At 39.3% G+C, this 17,951-nt stretch overlaps 1 protein-coding gene across 2 annotated transcripts; it reads right to left on the bottom strand.

Annotated features, from left to right (window-relative positions):
• Positions 1–3,285: 3,285 nt before the first annotated feature.
• On the bottom strand, positions 3,286–16,453 carry rundc3ab (RUN domain containing 3Ab). Of its 2 annotated transcripts, XM_079852276.1 has the most exons (12): positions 16,233–16,453; positions 15,930–16,052; positions 11,860–11,975; positions 11,630–11,757; positions 11,018–11,103; positions 10,676–10,765; positions 10,353–10,433; positions 7,337–7,499; positions 7,077–7,234; positions 6,074–6,193; positions 5,822–5,916; positions 3,286–4,565 (listed from the first exon to the last, which is right to left on the bottom strand). In XM_079852276.1, the coding sequence occupies exons 1-12, from the start codon at positions 16,238–16,240 to the stop codon at positions 4,423–4,425; spliced, it is 1,311 nt and encodes a 436-aa protein (XP_079708402.1). In that variant the 5' UTR covers positions 16,241–16,453; the 3' UTR covers positions 3,286–4,422. The 2 variants fall into 2 exon arrangements, with proteins under 2 accessions (XP_079708402.1, XP_079708401.1); XM_079852275.1 differs by having other exon boundaries at positions 11,630–11,975; positions 16,233–16,448.
• Positions 16,454–17,951: the final 1,498 nt, after the last annotated feature.

The raw sequence follows: 17,951 nt of genomic DNA on the forward strand, positions 1-17,951 counted from the left end.
TGAGCTTGAAGTTTCAATCTGGAGGAAGCTGGAAAGATTCAGTCTGGTAATCTTTGTTTAGCTGGAAGTTTCGCTCTGGATTCCAAAAGATGCAGTCTGGAAAGCAGATCTTTTGTTGAGCTTGCTGTTTCAATCTGGATTCAGGTCTTTGAGCTTGAAGTTCTTTGAGTTTCCTTTTTCTCCATCCGGGTCACGGCACCAAGTTGTTGTGAACTTAGAATCGAAAGACCAGGAGACTTGGTTGTTTCTTCAGCAGGATTCTTTATTGGGAACACGAGCTGTCGGTAGCTGCAGTCACCAAGTCTGACGTGAAATGTTCTCTTACAGTTTATCTACATTTAGGGCCAGGAACCGAAAAAGACAGGTTTAGGAACCAGTTCTAGACTGGGAGCATTGCCCACCCTAATCCACTCAGCATATCTATTCAAACACTGAGACCCGAGTACAGGACTGGCTGGACTTTCTTGCTAAAACACAAACTCCAAGAGTTTCAGTAAAACAGGACTGACCAGAGTCTTTTGCTAGAAAACTCTGATAATCATAATTTATACCTAACTTTAACATGCTAAATTCAATGTAAACCTATATTAAACATTTTAATAAATATGCTTTCCCACAGGAGGAAGCCCAAGCTCGAGCACCCCGTGGCAGCACAGCGGCTCAGATCATGGGGGTCACAAATGGAGTTGGCAGAGGAACTGAGGAGATGGGTTCTGCCCTTTCTCAGTTCTCATCCACCAACCCCAAAGCATTTGTTTTGGATCCATAAGCCCGCTCTGCAGTTTCTTCTGATCTGAAAGAGGGGCCGATGTTAACTATGTCTGGTTCCGAGGACTTGGATGTGGTTAGCATCTAGGTGGGGGAATTAGATGAAATGCCATCCCTTGATTGGCCAGCTGAGGACCAGGAAGTGCACAGGAAAAGTAGTAGAGTACTTGCTCTTTAGTAGAGCACAATCTCCACATCGGAGCCTTCAATTTTTTCCAGATCTCCACACTGAGGTGTCGAGATACTGATTAAAACCGTATTTGGCTGTGTCCAACTATTGCATGGGTATGGGGTAATGCTTAAGGTTAAGGAGACGTTAGCTAACTATTTCTCCCCTGAATCTGCGTTTTCTCTGAAGGCTCCGATTCTGCTCACCAAGCCCTGTGGGGTTACATCTGCGTTGGTGGGCATTGTGCTTGTCTGCACACCATGGCAGTGTTACAGACATAACAGGCTGACCTTCTTAAAGACCTGGATGTAGGCGAGGGAATTGGCCCAGAGGCTGTGAAAGAACTCCGGTGGGCCACAGATTTGGCTCTGCGCGTCACTAAGCAGATTACCTGCTTCCTCTGCCATTCGATGGCTGCCATGGCTGTCACTTAGAGGCACCTGTGGCTCAACCTATTGGGCAATAAAGAAAGGGATAACGCTTTTCATTTGGACACCTAAATTGTTCACTCTGGCCTTTTCTGTGATGCCGTTAATACCGTTGTTGAGAGGTTTCAGGAAGCAAAGAAGCAGTTGGCGACATTCTCTCAGTTTATTCCCTGCCCCGTGGCTGTTTCCCAACCTCAGCCTGGGCGGAGCTCAGGGTGTACATAGCAAAAAGAGCGTTGCTGCTTAAGCTCCCCTTCAGAGAGTTGTGAGGTTGAGACAACGGTCTCAACTGCAGTCTTCCAGGGAGTGGGCAGATCTGAGGACTGTCATTTGCGTATATGAGACCACTGGCAAAGACCAAGGGGTTTTCCCCAAGGGGCAAGCCATTTCGTTTAATCAGGGTTACACGCAGATGCTTACATACCCTTGTGATGTGAAAGAGACCTTGGTTCTTGGCCCAAGGTCCAATGTTGGGGCCATCTTGTCATCGCAAAACGTTAACGACAGATACCTCCCTCACATTCTGGGGTGCAGTCCTAGATGGCCGCTCAGCTAGGGGTCTTGGGCCATCTTTTATGGCACATAAATTGCCTGTATTTCTGGCTTTGAAATACTTCCTCCAAGATCTCAGTGGCTACCATGTTCTCATGTTCTGATCTGACCATGGTCAGATCAGACAACACATCGGTAGTTGCATACATAAATCATCAGGGCAGTCAACGTTCAAGCCCTCTTTCCAAATCCATTCGCGCCAGATCCTGTTTTGGCCTCAGGGCGTCCCTGGTAACTGAATCAGGGAGCAGACATCCTGTTGTCCTGGAAGGTCTCTCTATGGCACCATTCGAGCCCCAGGAGTCAGCCTTTGAGAAATGTATGACCCTCAAGGTGTTTTTTTCTCTTAGTTATTGTAAAAAGAGTAGAAGATCCAACCTGTCAGTTGCCTCCTCCTGCCTGGCTTTTGGTCCTGATGGAGTCAAAGCTATTCTTCATCCTTGGCTGGATTATGTCCCTAAGGCCTTCCTCAGTGCCACATTATGTGGTTCTTCAAGCCTTCTATCCTCTCCCTTTTCAATCTGCGGAACAGGCGAGGCTTAATTTTATAGGCCCTGTTTGGGCTCTCTCTTCATGTCGTTATGTCCACAGCTTAGGCCAGTGGCGTAAAACTGAGCAGCTGTTTGTTTGTTTCGGTGCGCACAGCAGGGGTTCTGTGGCTTCCAAGCCATGCACCTCAAATGATTTCACTTCTTTTTCATGCAGGCATCCTTTCAGTATGGCGTAGTGCATATTAAAGTTCCCATAGCGTCAATATTCCAATGCAGTGTTGAGTTCCCTCGAAAGGGAATATCTCTGGTTACGACTGTAACCTGGTTCCCTGCGTAGAGAATGAGACGTTTCCGTCTCATTGCCATACACCCTGATTCAGTGTCTTATTTCAGCCAATCAGAAGCTGATGATGTCTAATGCAGCTTTTTCATGTCATATGACTGCCATCTGCCAATAAAATTGACGTTATTTCACACCTACTTCAGAGACAGGTTACATGGAAGCATTCACATAGAGTCAACATTTTTACGCAGTGTCTCGTTCCCTACTCAGGCATGTTTTTCCTTTGTGAAATAATAATTAATGTTTCTCAGAGTTAAATTAACCAGTTTCTCTCATTGTTCCAGTCAAGATTCTCTCTTATCTTATCATTAGTCTTTACACCCACAAACTAAATACAGCACACCCAGAAACACTAAAAATGGCACTGAAGTTGGTTTTTCATGTTTGTTTGAGGAAACTAAACTCTAACGATTTTTAAATGCATTTGAATTAATCATTTGTCAAGTTACAAAAACATCCATTCAGAGAGTGACTGTCAAGTGGGACAGAAGAGAAAAACAATAAAACGGAGTGAACAACTATGACTCAATGGAAAACATTAGGACAAAAAAGGCAGTTTTATTGCGATTTTAAGTGACAAACAGCATAGTTTCCAATGGCTTTTTAAACAACGAAATGTGCAATGAATGGGAAAAAAACGAATTTATTTAATTCTAATAGAAGGTGAACAGCCGTCTAACAACACACACACACATTCTCAAACAAATACTTTCAATTACACTGACAATGGAGGAAGGAAATCTAGCTTATCAGTTTTTTGCCAATGCAATTAAAATTGATGCAGCTAATATACCAAAAATGACAGTGATCCACACATTAGACTTGTTGTAATGATGCAACAACAGATGACAAATAGATGTCAAACATACAGTACAATACAACAGTATGCAGATATATACTGGTCCAATTGTTCATGTCACTCACCGTCAGTCATTCAACAATAGTACACTGCCATCATGTGCCGGATGCTCAAACTTATTTCAAGAGGCAAGAAAAGAGGAATAAGGCAACTATTCCGGAATTGTCTTTCATTTTATTACCACTTTAACAGTAGACTGTAAAGTAAGACATACACATCATCTTGTTATCAGTTTTTGCATGTTATTTGGCAGACAAGTGATGTTTAGATGGCTGAAATGTGAGAATTAAACAAAATTGACGATAATGTCAAAATACTACTTGTAACTATAATATGCTTTCTTTCGCACACCATTCATGGTTAATTTCTGACTGTAAGTGTCCATTTGATTTTGTTTGTAAGTGTTTTGTAAGTGTGTGTTCCCGTAGGAGATTTTAAAGGGCAACAAAATGTGGGAAAGCTGTGTTGGCCTCTTGTAGTGACAATTCAGGCAGGTCTCAAGTCAGTCAGTGCATAGTCCACAGTTTGCCTTCACTGGTTACCACAACAAGTCAGGAGAAAGACCTGAACAGCAAAGACATTCAGAGATACCCAGATTTGAACATTTCTGACAAGAAAAATCTGTGAGAAAACATCTCACCATAACTACAGTGGTCTAGCTATATCTCTTCAAGGGGAAACAGGATGATACTTCTGTGAGAATTAGGGTAACATGGATTACGCAGGCTGTATCCGAGCCATTATATCTTTGGATGTCTTAGCTGACAGTGCAGATTCTCTCTGCTTGTGACATTGGTCTCATTTGCTGATCCCTAGCTGGGAGTTAGAGCAGGACTGGGCTCTGCACTGATGTTCACCAGGCACTCTGTCGACCTCAGGCTTGGCAGGGACTTACAGCTGGGTAAAGACGACAGAGAACCACACAGACCTAACATAGAGGGAGTGTAGTCTTTTTCTGAAATGAAAATGGAGGAAATAGAGATTATTGTTGAACACCAATATTAGCATTTCCTGTAGAAAAAAATCCAAGACTGACAAGCTTATAGGGATAGTTCAACCAAAACTGAAATTGCTGTCATCATTTAATCTCCTTCATGTCATTCCAAACATGTATGATTGATTTCCTTTCTTTTGGATGACACACAAAACAAGTAATAAAAACTCAGTGAGTGTTTTAGCGCAATTTTCTGACATCATGGGATCACAACACTAAGAGATAGTAAATGTTGTTATGGTTTTTTTTTTTGTTTTTTTTGTGCGTTCCCGAGATTAGACCTTCCTTAACATAATGCCGAAAACCCGAAGTCTCTAGGTGGTCTGGTTGAGGAGGAGATAGAAGTGCAAGATTGGTGCGCACAGACAGAACAGAAATCATGAGTTAACAATCGCAATTTTGTCCGTAGGAAAATTGCGCTAAAAAGACCTTCAGACAAATGTTGGTAACTAAACCATTTTGGTTACAATCGAAAAAAACAACAACAACACTGACATGTCTCAAAATATATTCTTTTCTGTTCCACAGAAGAAGAAAGTCAAAAAGGTTTAAAATGACATGAGGTAAATGGGAAAGGATTTTCATTTTTTTGAGTGAACTATCCCTTTTAAGTTGGTATGAAATATTAGTTGCAATTGCCTTTTTATCCCTATTACGATGTATATCAGATTGAAAAGGCTAATTAAATGAGAAGAAATTTGGGGCGGGACTTGTCCATCAGGAATTGAAGTTGGAGTTTGCTAATTGCTGTGATCTCATTTGAGTGACCGATTGCTGGAAGGAGGGATTATTGTCCAACCCTTACACAGGTGCACAAGTTATCATAAAAGAGTTGTTGGGAGGGGGAGAGGTTATTTTAATAAGCTCTATAGAGGACCACACCTCATGCTGATAGTCAAAAGTCTAGCAACCATGCTCCAAAAACCTGCTTATCCATCTTACAGCTAGTAGCTTAGCTGAACAACCACCACAACCAGCTTGGACAAGACAGCAAGGTCAAAACAAAGCTACCACCTTAAAGTCACCATGAAATCAATTGGACAATTCTTATTAAGAATTGTAGTATTGATATTGCAGTGTTTCCGAAATTCCTGATGGACACAATCAAGTTGTTTTTTTTCTTTTTTGAGAAGCCGTTTCACCCGGATGTACAATAGTGAAGATCCTATTGCAACTTCATGCCAACTTTAAGCTTACAGGTGGGTTTTAAGGTGTACCTGCTGTGCACCAGGCTTTTCCATTTTGTTTCCTTTCCGTCCTCTGAGAATCTGTGGTTAGGCTGATATGTGGCTCCGGGCTGGGGAAACTACCCCTAAAGGCAACAACAGACCCACAGCATAAGTGTATCTGCCGTTAAATCTTTGTCAGCATTCTAGATATATTTTAAACAACACAAACTCATTTCACAAAGCCAGTTGGTTACTGACTGGGATTTTGAGTAAGCTGCTACAAAGAGAGCCTCTTATCACCTGTGGTACAATTTCCTGTCCTCCTGGTTGTTGTATTTGTGGAGTGATGGCCACTGGTTAACAAGAGGGATTGACAAATCCTTAGAAAGAGGATGTGATTCACCTGGAATCAGACTTGTCCTGCAATACAGTTAAAGACAAAAACATATTATGGACTTAGTGAGTAAACAATGTGATGTGTGTATCACTGATTCTTGAGATACTGTGCGTCCCACTGTATTATTTTTTTTTTTTTTACCAGACATTCATTTTTAAAATAGCAACATTTCCACTTTGAAATGAATCAGAGATAATCACTAGAATGTTCTAAATGCAAAACGTGCCATTTCATTTTATTTACTCTTATTTTCTTACAATTATTATATTAAATCATCTCTCACTACACCTAAAATCACCTGTCCTCAGATCATAATTTAATACATCATATAGATAAACATATACAATAAACTTAAAATTATAATATGTGTCTTAAAAAGAAATCTTTAAAATAAACATTTTATAAACATTTACAACTGCTTTTAGTTGACATGATCAGTTATTTATATATTAAAAAACAATTGTAGTCATATTTCATGACACAATCATGATGTCAACACTGTCACGCAAATAGTAAAGAATTTTTTTGGTATTGTTAGATAATTCCCCAAATTTTAAGTAGCTAGAAAGAAAACAAAATGGCTACATATGTGATGTGCCAAAATATGATTATTTTCAAAATAATAAATGAAGCAGAAAATGTGACTGAAACCATTCTGTATCGTACATTCATTCATTCATCATTATGAATGCAAGATGTGTCAATGTTTATACATATTTATTTCAACTGTACATGTTTATGTATCTGACAGTGTTGATTCATTTTAAATTATTAATAAAGAAAATGAAAGAAGCAGAATGTTTGACAAAAACAGGTGAATATCTCTGAACCAATTCATCCAAAATAATTCCATAAACATCCCATGTCTTAAAAATCAGAGGTGTGTGTACTGTATGTTGCTCTCACAGTTGTTCCTGCAGCTCCAGTATGATGTTCTCCAGTTCTCTCTTCTCTTTCTGACTCTGTAGTTGCAGTTCTTCTAGTCCAGCTGTTAGTTTCTTATTCTCCATCTCCACATTCTTCAGCTGAGATTCCCGCAGCCTCACCAGCTCCTCAAGGTACCCCTAAACACAAATAACACACACACTTTAGCACATAAAACATTCATTTTAAGTGTTACTCAACCACTATAGGAAATCATGTATGTGTGTATGTGTGTGTTTAACCTTTTGCGCATTGACGATCTTGAATCTCTGCTCCATTTTGCGGCACTTGTTCCTCCAGCTTTCCTCATCGGTGACCAGAGGGATGTAAGGATGATCAACGCTGTCATCACTGTTACTGCTGTCCACGCTCTGACCGTCCTCATCATCACTAAGATAATCATAACTGAACAAAATACAACATCTCATTGCCATGGCAACAGAGCAGTGGCACTAAATGCCGTTCACACCAAGGATGATAACAATAAAGATATAGTTTTAAAATCATTCTAAATGTCCACAACTATAACGCACGCCACAGAAAACCGATTTCGTTGGAATCACTTTCACATAGGGGTGTAACGGTACGTGTATTCGTACCGAACCGTTTCGGTACAGGGCTTTCGGTTCGGTGCACGTGTGTACCGAATGACTGCATGCAATATTTTGTGTGCGGAACATAGGTACATTTTCGTGTTTCTACACGAACATATTAAGTGGCGGAAGTCTCCGCGTTCAGCGCAAATCCCGCCCTGCAGCTGATTCTAATGTTTTACCAGTGTTTTATCCGTCGTCACTGTAACCTAAACCAATAAAATAGACTGCAGGGCGAAAAAAAGCTTTTCCGCTCCGTGTGCGCCGCCGCACTCTCCGTTTCGTGTGTGTGTGTGTGTGTGTGTGTGTGTGTGTGTGTGTGTGTGTCGGCCCGCTGCGCTCTCTGCTCAATGTTCGAGTCCGTGTTTGCGCTGCGCGTTCTGCTCTGTCGTTAACGGCCCAAACACTCAAAACACCCAAAACAGGTGAAATTTCTCAGTAGTAGACTTCTGTTTGCTGAGCTGGTTTAGTTATGCTGGCAAAAATGGTAAAATGACCTGCTCTGATCACAAGCTCTGGTAATAATAGCTTTGGACTATATTTTATTTTGATAATTATTAAAAAAGTGAAAAAAAAAAATTCTTAATTTGATTATGTTGATTGATTATTGAAAAATAATAATACATTGATATATTTATGTTTAATATTATTTTAATATAGGGCTATTTTTTGTTCCTTTTTTCCCCGTGTTTCATTTAATTAGGTGATTATAAGTTTAATTATTGATGATTACAAGCTTGGAGGAATTGCAATTAATTACAGCAAATTGTGCAATTAATTAGTTCTTTTTTTTTTAATGGATTCCCAGCCTTAATTTTTAAATATGAGCAGGCCTACAAGCTGGGATTGGTAATGCTGCACTGTAATCATAGTTATTTATTTATATTTTTCATTATATCTTATTATGTGATATTGGTTTGAGACTGAGAGTATTTTATTTAGTGGAGAACTTTGCAGCAGTATTTTATTTCTTATTCTTTTTTTTTTATTTTATATCTATTTTATTATATTTTATTAAAAAGTGTTTAAAAAAGTGTAAACAAATTGTTAAAAAAAAGTTTATAGTAATAAACAACCTGCAGTTTAATGTTTGCATTTCTTTCCCTTACTGTACCGAAAATAAACCGAACCGTGACTTTAAAACCGAGGTACGTACCGAACCGTGATTTTTGTGTACCGTTACACCCCTACTTTCACAATGATTTTTTTCCAGATGATGAGCAATAAAAACATTGCCAGCCAACCAGAATGACCACATGTGACTGTACATTGTCATAATTACTGATAAACTGATTAATATATTAAGTCTAAATTTGGCTATAGTGAAATTGTCAACACCAACCAATAACTGTGGCTACCAGGCTGATTAACAGAAATTCAGAAATGAATTAAAAGCTATTTTTTAATGAAAAGGTTAAAGAACCATGATTCATCAGTTTGAATCAGTTCGACAAATGACTCGCTAAATCTGTCCAAACAGTCACTGAATTCACATCTGACTGAACTCTATAGATTTACTTTAGAAAATAGTTGTCATTTCCAAAATCAGCCTTATCAAAGAATTACGCGTTTTCTGTTTTCATAATATTTTGGGCGAATTTTAAGTTAATATTGTATATAATTTCATTTTACTTCAACAGTTTTTTGTGTATCTCTTATGATAAAATATCATTAATAGTTAATTGTGATCAGACGTAATATCGGTTGATCACTTATTATAATGCAGTATTATTAACAACAGAAAATATGAGCTACTTTCAGTTTCCAGTGAAGGAACCAGAGCATTGTGGGCAGTGGCTAAATACTGCAAAGAATCGTAAACAGGAAGAGAGCACCGTGATGGAAAATCTGAAAAACCTCCATGTTTGTAGTCTCCATTTCAAACTGGATGACATCTCCCAAACAGAGATGAAAAACAAAAAAAAACTATTTTGGAAGAAGAGGAAACTTCTGCCCAACCCCCCGAAACAAAACGCTGTCGTTATGTTAATGTAATTTAAAGCAACAATAAAAAAGACTTTGCAATGTAGCACAGAGTTTGTATAAGTGCATTTATTCAGCAACCACAACCGCAAACAATATAGTCGAGATTCATGTTTGGATTTATTACAGTATTTTACTGAGAAAGGGAGTTTTGGTCCGGACCAAAAAACAGAAACAATGATTTATCAGTCATGGTCCGCGTTTAGATTGTCAATTTTTATCACTGAACCTAAAGATACCGACCCTAAAGCCAAAGGGATACATTCACAAACTGATTGGTCGGCTTTATGACGTATTGCCTATTTTGAATCTTCCCGAACATCCAAAACAATGCTGTGTGCTGGGATAAATGCGCTCGTTGTGTATGCGTAGCATATGATGGTATTTTGACCAGCTGAGAACATGCCAAGTGTGAACACACCCTTAGTCACAGTAAATACCACAAGAGTCCTCATTAAAGAACACATATGCAATGAAAGCTTGTGGAGGCTTGTTACCAGTGCAAAGACCAGCAGGCCAATATCGCTGACGATTATGCTTAATTTATCGAGAGAAGCAGAAACCGTGATCACGATTAAAATATGATTGTGCAGCCGGGTGATATAAATAAAATCTAAACATCTCTCCCACACCATTCCCTGCATGAAACTGAGTTGTACTGTAGAATATAAAAGTTCTTCACCTTTGTGTGAATTTCAGATAAGGAGTGTAGTCAATAACAGCCTCAGACTTCCCATCCAGAGCCTCCCCTTTCAAACAGAAACTGACAACAAACACAGATCAACAAAGATTACATAACATTGACTTCACTGCATAACATTCTAGCACAGTTACAGAACCAGCATTAAAGTATTGTACGCTTTACATTGGCGTGGTTGCTGCCTATGAAAAGCTTTCCAAATCAGTTCCTTATAGTATGAGGTTCTATTTCAGTTGGAATGCTGAGATTTTTTGTGTGTTTTGTTTTCCTCAGTTTATTACCCCTTCCAATATCCATCCTCTTACCTGAAGTCAATCGCTCCGAGTCCAATGAGCATTCCAGTCAGAACAGTTGCTTCTTCTCTCAACATTATGGCACCTTCATCGTAAAACCTCCTGCAGACAAACACACACATGCAATACATAAACACACACATCACATTATAGATGCACCATTTTCTTCATTCAATAGTTTAATGTTCTTAATGGCTGTCTAAATTGTTATGTTAAAACTGGATATATGTATCAGTTGGCAAGACAAGACACCCAGGCAAGACAACCACACCCAAGTTGTCTTGCCTGGGTGTGGACAATAAATGGATCATATTGGTGGTATGATTAATATTGAGTTTTCTCTTTAAGTCTGACCTTGTGGTGCGACTATCTCGCAAAGCTGTGGCGATGTATTCAGACAGACGTTTCTCCATTAGTGCAACCCGTAGCCATGCTCTGCCCTAGAGGCACGGATGAATCACAAATCACTGCAAGCTTCATCATACAAACCATATCAAACATGCATAATGCTGCAGAAACATTAATGAACACCTTTAAAATTAGTTGAGTCTATTAAGTGTTTATGAGTATAAAACATATCAAGTCAAATCATTTTTCCCCTGTACTCTTGTGTAGGAGTATTCATTTTCCAAACAGTTTTCCAAAGTTTTATTAACACTCTTGTCATTCCAAACCTGTATGACTTGGTAACCAGTTGGTAACCAGTTTCGGTTACACTTGACTTTCATTGTATGGACAAAGAAAATTGAGACATTTCTCAAATTGTCTTCTTTTATGTTCCACAAAAGAAAGAAGGTAATACAGATTTGGAATGACGAGAGGAGGAATAAAGGATGACACAATTGTCATTTTTGGGTAAACTATCACTTTAAAGTATGATCCTAGGTTTTTCTATCTTACCATTACTGTGGCACAAAAAAGTACCAGGTATTTACTTATCCTACTATAACTATTTTGCATGCCCACCTTTGCTCGTGAGGAGTTGATGTTCTCCATGTTCTCAATGCTGCTTATGCAGTTATTGGGAACTTTACTGCAGGCCAGACGGATGAAGTCCCAGAAACTGCGCTGACCATCAAACCAACTGCCAGAGCCTGCAATAGACATGCTTCCATTCAAATCACTTAAATATATCCTTAATGTTCTTATTAGGTTAAAAAGTAAGTGTGCTAGTGATTTCGTATGCACTGTCTTGCCTTTAAAGCGGTGGCTGAGGATGTGTTCCAGAATTGCAGCAAAGTTAATGAACTCCTCAGATGAGTCATCAATGGGCTCTGCTGTGTACTTCTCTAACAGTGTCTTTACAGAAAACCTGCCATACAAACACAAACAATACAATGTACTCCAATATGGAAAAAAATATTGCATCTATAAGAGACAAAAAAAATCCTAGAGACCTGAGTTGTGCGCCAAATGATACATTATACACTATGCACTATAAACGATGCACTATGCACTATGTACCATCTAGTATTTTATAAGGTTATTTTTTCATCCAACATCATTGGAAAATTGGGACAGTTGAGTGCATGAAGTGTCCAAAATTCCACACTTTGTTTTTGTTTTTTGGATAATTAAGTGCTCACACTAGTATATATACAACAAAATGGCATAGAATAGCTCTCAGATTGGGAATTTCTCTGGTTTCCATTGTGTTTCAATACCTACACCACTGATTCCCTGTGTTTTTTCTCTACTGTGCTTTTTGCTTTCCTGGTTGATTTTATTTGCATCCAATAAATATCTTTCTAATTTCATTGATTTTAAATGTGTGTTGTCTGTATTGTGGACCAATTAGGCTACTTAATGTCTCAAGTGTACTGCCGAATGTAATGACAAACATTTATGGTAAACTAAAATATACATTAATGTATTTTCTATTGAAGCTTGTATATAATGATTTAAATATGTGTAATTACACATTCGTAATGATAAAAGTTGCAATTTGCAGCCGTTCCCGAAATATCTGCCTGTTCCGTGTCGACCAAGTGAGTTGTTCCAGAGATCTATCTGTCCTGTATCGGCCAAGGAGGCCATCTCTGAGAAGTCTGTCCATTCTGCGTTGGCTAAGGAGGCCATTCCTGAGAAATGTGTGTGTACACTACAGCCTGCACTGCCCAGTCCTTCAGCCCTGTCCTCACTGTCTCACTCCAGCAGTCCTTCGTCTCCTCCTACTCTGCCTGATCTAAGCATCATGGATCCGCCTTGGACTGCTTGTTCTCCAGCTCAGCCCTGGATTGTAGACCCGTTTGCTCCGCCTAGAACCTACATGCCCGTCACTCCACCTCGGCCAGTCGACATGTCCCTCGGCTTGTCCCTATGGCTCCACCGGGATTACTCGTCCTTCCGGATGTGCCTTGGTCATTCCGCGCTTGGCCTTTGCCACATACTTCCAGGCCTTCAGCTACACATTTTCCCTTCACCCCTTGGGCTCTGTGGGGATCCGCCTTCCCTTTTGCTCCACCTCAGTCCTCGGGCGCACCGGCTCCACCTCAGTCATCCAGCACCCTGGCTTTGCCTCGTCCGGTCCTCCCCGCAGCTAACACCTTCAGTGTAGCCCGGACTCTTCTGCTTTTCGGCTTTGCCTGGGTCTCCATCACCATCAACCTCATCTCGGTCGTTCGCCCCTGGTTCCGTCTGCATAGTCTCCACCATGGCTCCTCCCTCCCTCGACTCTGCCGTGGACTTTCGTCCTGGGATTACGGCTGGGGATTCCACACCGGCTCCTCTTCCCATTAACTCCTCCCTGGTTTCTGCCTCCATCGTCTCCTCCCTGGACTCTCCTGCTGGTTGCTCTTACCTGGCTCTTATGTTTGTCCCGTGTGCCTGCCCTGCACCCACCTCCTAAGCCCCCTCCCTCCCTCCTCTGTAGAACTTTTTGTATTTGCTTGTTTACTATAAGGTGGGGCGCACCTCCTTGAAGAGGGTGAGATGTTAAGGGTAATCTGGTATGTTTCTGTTTGGGGTGGGTTTTACACATGTTTAGTTCAGGTTCCTTTTTTGCGTTTGTTGCGTTTGTTTCATTGATATGATTATGTTTGGTACCTGGCATCTGCAAGTTCAGGGTTTTTTTTATAGACTTTTAAGATTTGAAGTACACTAGAAGTGCACACTAAATGCAATTATGTGCATTTCTTTTTCAAAAGAGATAATTAAAATAGGTGTCACAAGGCAATCTATAGGTAAAGGATTACCACAATCTTTATCAAACAATGTCTTTAAATTTGTCCACACTAATACATTCCATATTTAAATAAAAATAAATAAGAACATTTCAGATACAAAGATAAGATACAAACCCTTATAAATCTTTAATACACTAAAGTCTAAAACCTGTTGCGAGAAGCAATGGTGAGGTAATAGCCAATGATGATATGATGAGTAAGTGTGTTCCATTGTTTGGATCAATGCACTAAATGAATCTTTCTGATAAATGACTAACAATTTTCTACTTAATTACTTACTGTACTTCCTCCACAGATAGGCCTAGCTCATGAATATAACCGCTGAATCTGATTCCGTCATTTTAGTGAGAAGATATACTGTAACATTTTACATTACATTTCATCTAATTTTAAGATTATAAAGTCCTACACTGAAGTAATGAGTTATTCCTGTCAATGCCAAAAACAGCAGTGACGTCACCATCAATTGTTCTGATCACAACAATGCCTCTTTCAGTACAGCCCTCCACAGCAGTACAAAAGGCAGAGTGTGGCCTGACAGCCAGAGACTGGAAGGAAAAACCTTGGTCCCACTTTTTATTAGGTGTCTTAAATATGTATTAACGTCAAAAAAAGTAATTGTTAGGTACACTGTACTTACATAGTGTTCATGTTGTAATTGCTACAATAAGTACATGTACGTACATTCGGAACAGGACTGTAAAATAAAGTGCTACTGAAAAAATGTTGTTCTTAATGTTTTAACATTTAAATCACAATAATAATTGTTATGTACAATGTACTTATTCTGTTCATGTATTGCAAAACTCTTTTGCTAAGGTTGGATAAGGGTACGGTAAGGGACAGGTTTGGTGGTATGGTTAGGTTTAAATGTGGGTTAAGGGGGAAAATATCCATAATTATAACTTTAGCCTATAAACTGTAATCACTAGTTTCCGGTAACATCTGACGTTTGTTCACAAGAGAGTTAGTTCTGGTGTTTATGAAATAGGATGTAGGAGTAGGAGTAGCGTAAGCTTAGGTTAGAGTAGATGCCTTGCGGTTCTTCAAAAACAAATTGGGCTGGGCAAAAAACTCAAGCTCCTCTGACATTTCTCTTTAAAAATTCTCATTTTATACTTCTATTTCATGATCAGTGTTTTGTTTTGCTCTATCTTCTGCAATTCCGCGTTCGTCAACAAGACATGCGTCGGGTCAGAGGTCACTCTTTGGCAGGAGCTCTACTCGCATATGGAAGCCAGTGATTCTAGTTCATAAAGTTATAAATATGGATGTTTTTCTTAGAAAAACGTATCGCTTCGCTTCAGAAGGCCTTTATTAACTTCCTGGAACTCTATGGATTTCTTTTATGATGGATGGATGCGGCTTTTTTGGGCTTCAAATCTCAGTTAGGCTACTTTTCACTCCCATTAAAGCTTGGAAGAGCCAGACTATCTTTTAATATAACTATTGTGTTTGACTGAAAGAAGAAAGTCATATTCACCTAGGATGACTTGAGGGATTATGGGATCATTTTCATTTTTGGGTGAACTAACCCTTTAAGTGGGCCCAAAACGTTCAATTCTTCAATTCGCTAAATCTGTACAGCACAGCAGATTCCCAGCAGCTCTGATGCCCTTGAGGGAGGAAGGTTGTCGTCATAGCGACGACATCATCCGGGGAACAGACATAAATCACATCGCATGCAATGACCGGTTTCAAAAAATAATGTTCGTGTCCACATACATTTGATAATATAACCTGCCCTTAGAATTAAATATATTCAGACAGACTCGTAAAACCATGTCTACAGAACTTAACTAAAGGTCTTTAGCGTTCCAGACATCCGTAAAGTCTGTCAGACCTCAACGTATCTCCAATCTACAGATTTCTTTGGGTCGATGGTGAAACGTTCACCTTTGTTTTCAGCAAGCCTCTCTATAAACCCGTTTCACATTTAGTAAATGAATTAAGGTAATAAATTCAGCAGAAAAATGGCATTTGTTCGAATCGCATCCCTGTTTATGACTCCGCGTAAGGCCATAAACATTGCAACATATCGGCTACTGTACATTCGTGACTTCTGAAGGTTTGTCACTCACCTACAGACCGTGATCAGGTTTTTTCTTTCCACGGCGATGCTTCTGGAGAAGCCTTTCTTGGACTGTGCACCCATAGCCATCGCGGACTGCATGAAACTCTGCTCCATCCCACTGGACCCCTCCCTTACGCCACAAACACACACACAACCGCATTCAGGGATGAGGCATATGCAGGCGAAGACAGTCGATATGAAAACGCCATTCTCCACTATTATAAAGTGCTGCTGAACAGAGGCTTTCTCCTTGAGCGCTGTTAAAGAGAGACACTGATGGCGACCGTCTGCACCCCTCCTCTATACTGACCTCATCATGATCTCAGCATCCACCGGATCAGCAAAATCATTTTAAGGATGTTTCACATTTCTTTCAAATCCCGGAAGAAGCTCTTCATATTAAACAACAATGAGGCTAAATTCTTAAGATTATTAATTAAGTGGAAAGGTTATTTTAAGAGGGTCGTTTAGTGCTGAAGGGATGCGCATGAAGGACGCACAGACCGCTGCTGAGACGCAGAGAACTAATGCGACCGCTAGAGGGCTTCAGTCATAGAATAAGCGGGTCGGAAATCGGAATAAAGCAGTAACCATGCTACTAGGTTGCCATCTGGCTAAATAGTATAAAAAGCCATTTCCGCCACATAAGAAAAAGTAAATAAATCATGCTTTGCTAAATTATAATCATGACATTTAAAAAAAAAAAAAAATCATGAGATAAAAAAATATATATTATGATATAGCCTACTTATGAGATAATTATGTCATAATTATGAGATAAAAAAAATCTAAACAATGAGATAAAAAGTAAAAAGCTTAATGGTGGTTATGCTGGTGGTTATGTTGAAAGCTTAAAGTTCCTATGAAATCAAAATGTAAGTTTTTTGGCTTTTAGTATAAATATGTTAGCCTTAAGGTAGGCTAGGTTATAACTCAGTGTGCTCCATAACAATGACAAAATTCGCATTTAGAAGATATAAGCGTTCAAAACTTACAATCTTTGCAAAATGATTTTGATGACATCACTCTGCACTTTAGCTTCTCATCAGATTTTCTGTCCAATCAAATGTTCTAAAGCGTCCCGCCCCCTACATTATAGACAATGAAGCTACGCTGAAATCGGTCACTTGTTCACACAATTATTATTTTCTATATGGTGAATGGCATATGCACTATATAGGGTATAGGGAACGATTCAGAGAGTGTAAATATGCTTTCCAGTGGGGTGAATGAAGTCTGGTTTCACACAAATTAGGAGGAGAAAATGTTAGACAGACTCAGCATTAGAAACACTAAAACAGCACTGACGAGTAGAACATAAATTACACACTTTTCAAACTACACATCCTCAGCATGATTATGTTCACTGTTTTGCTTTAGTGACTGTTTCATTATTAAATCTAAAAGAATCTATTAGACTGTGGCTTTCAAATGCGGCTTTGCCGAGCTCAACGGCTCTGGCTGAGCAGTGATATAAACGAAACGCTATTGGCCATTTTTTAAAAACAATTTAAAGTGAGGAACTGCTCGATATGTCCCACCCTCACCTGTCTTCCTGTTTCAGTGGAAATTACATCAACACATTGAATAACACTGCGCATTTCAAGGCACTTCAGTGAGCCTAATGGAAGCATAATGTGGTTATGTTCAAGTCATGTGACCGTGTAGTTTGTTATTTAGGCTTCAAAATTTATAAAAGTTGTTAATTTGTCAAAAGATTATCATAATTAATTTTTTTTAAGAATTATATATTTTTGTTGGTCACACAGAGCATATTTTCTGCAATAATCCGAAAGCCAATTTAAAAATCCTATTTTTTTTTTTTTTTGTTAAGGGTACTTCCTGGTTGGCCAACAAAAGTAGCCTACATCATCACTACAGCGCTCTATTTTGGAATAGCGTACTAGTAACTAGGCTATATCTGCATTCAGGTACGAAACATAGCCTACAGAAGAAACCTAAACAAAGCAAAATAATAATATTGTGAATGTTAAACCCAAATAACTACATCTGAGTTCAAAATGATGAA

The sequence above is a fragment of the Squalius cephalus genome, assembly GCF_949319135.1.
Source record: "Squalius cephalus genome assembly, chromosome: 19".
Classification (NCBI taxonomy): domain Eukaryota; kingdom Metazoa; phylum Chordata; class Actinopteri; order Cypriniformes; family Leuciscidae; genus Squalius; species Squalius cephalus.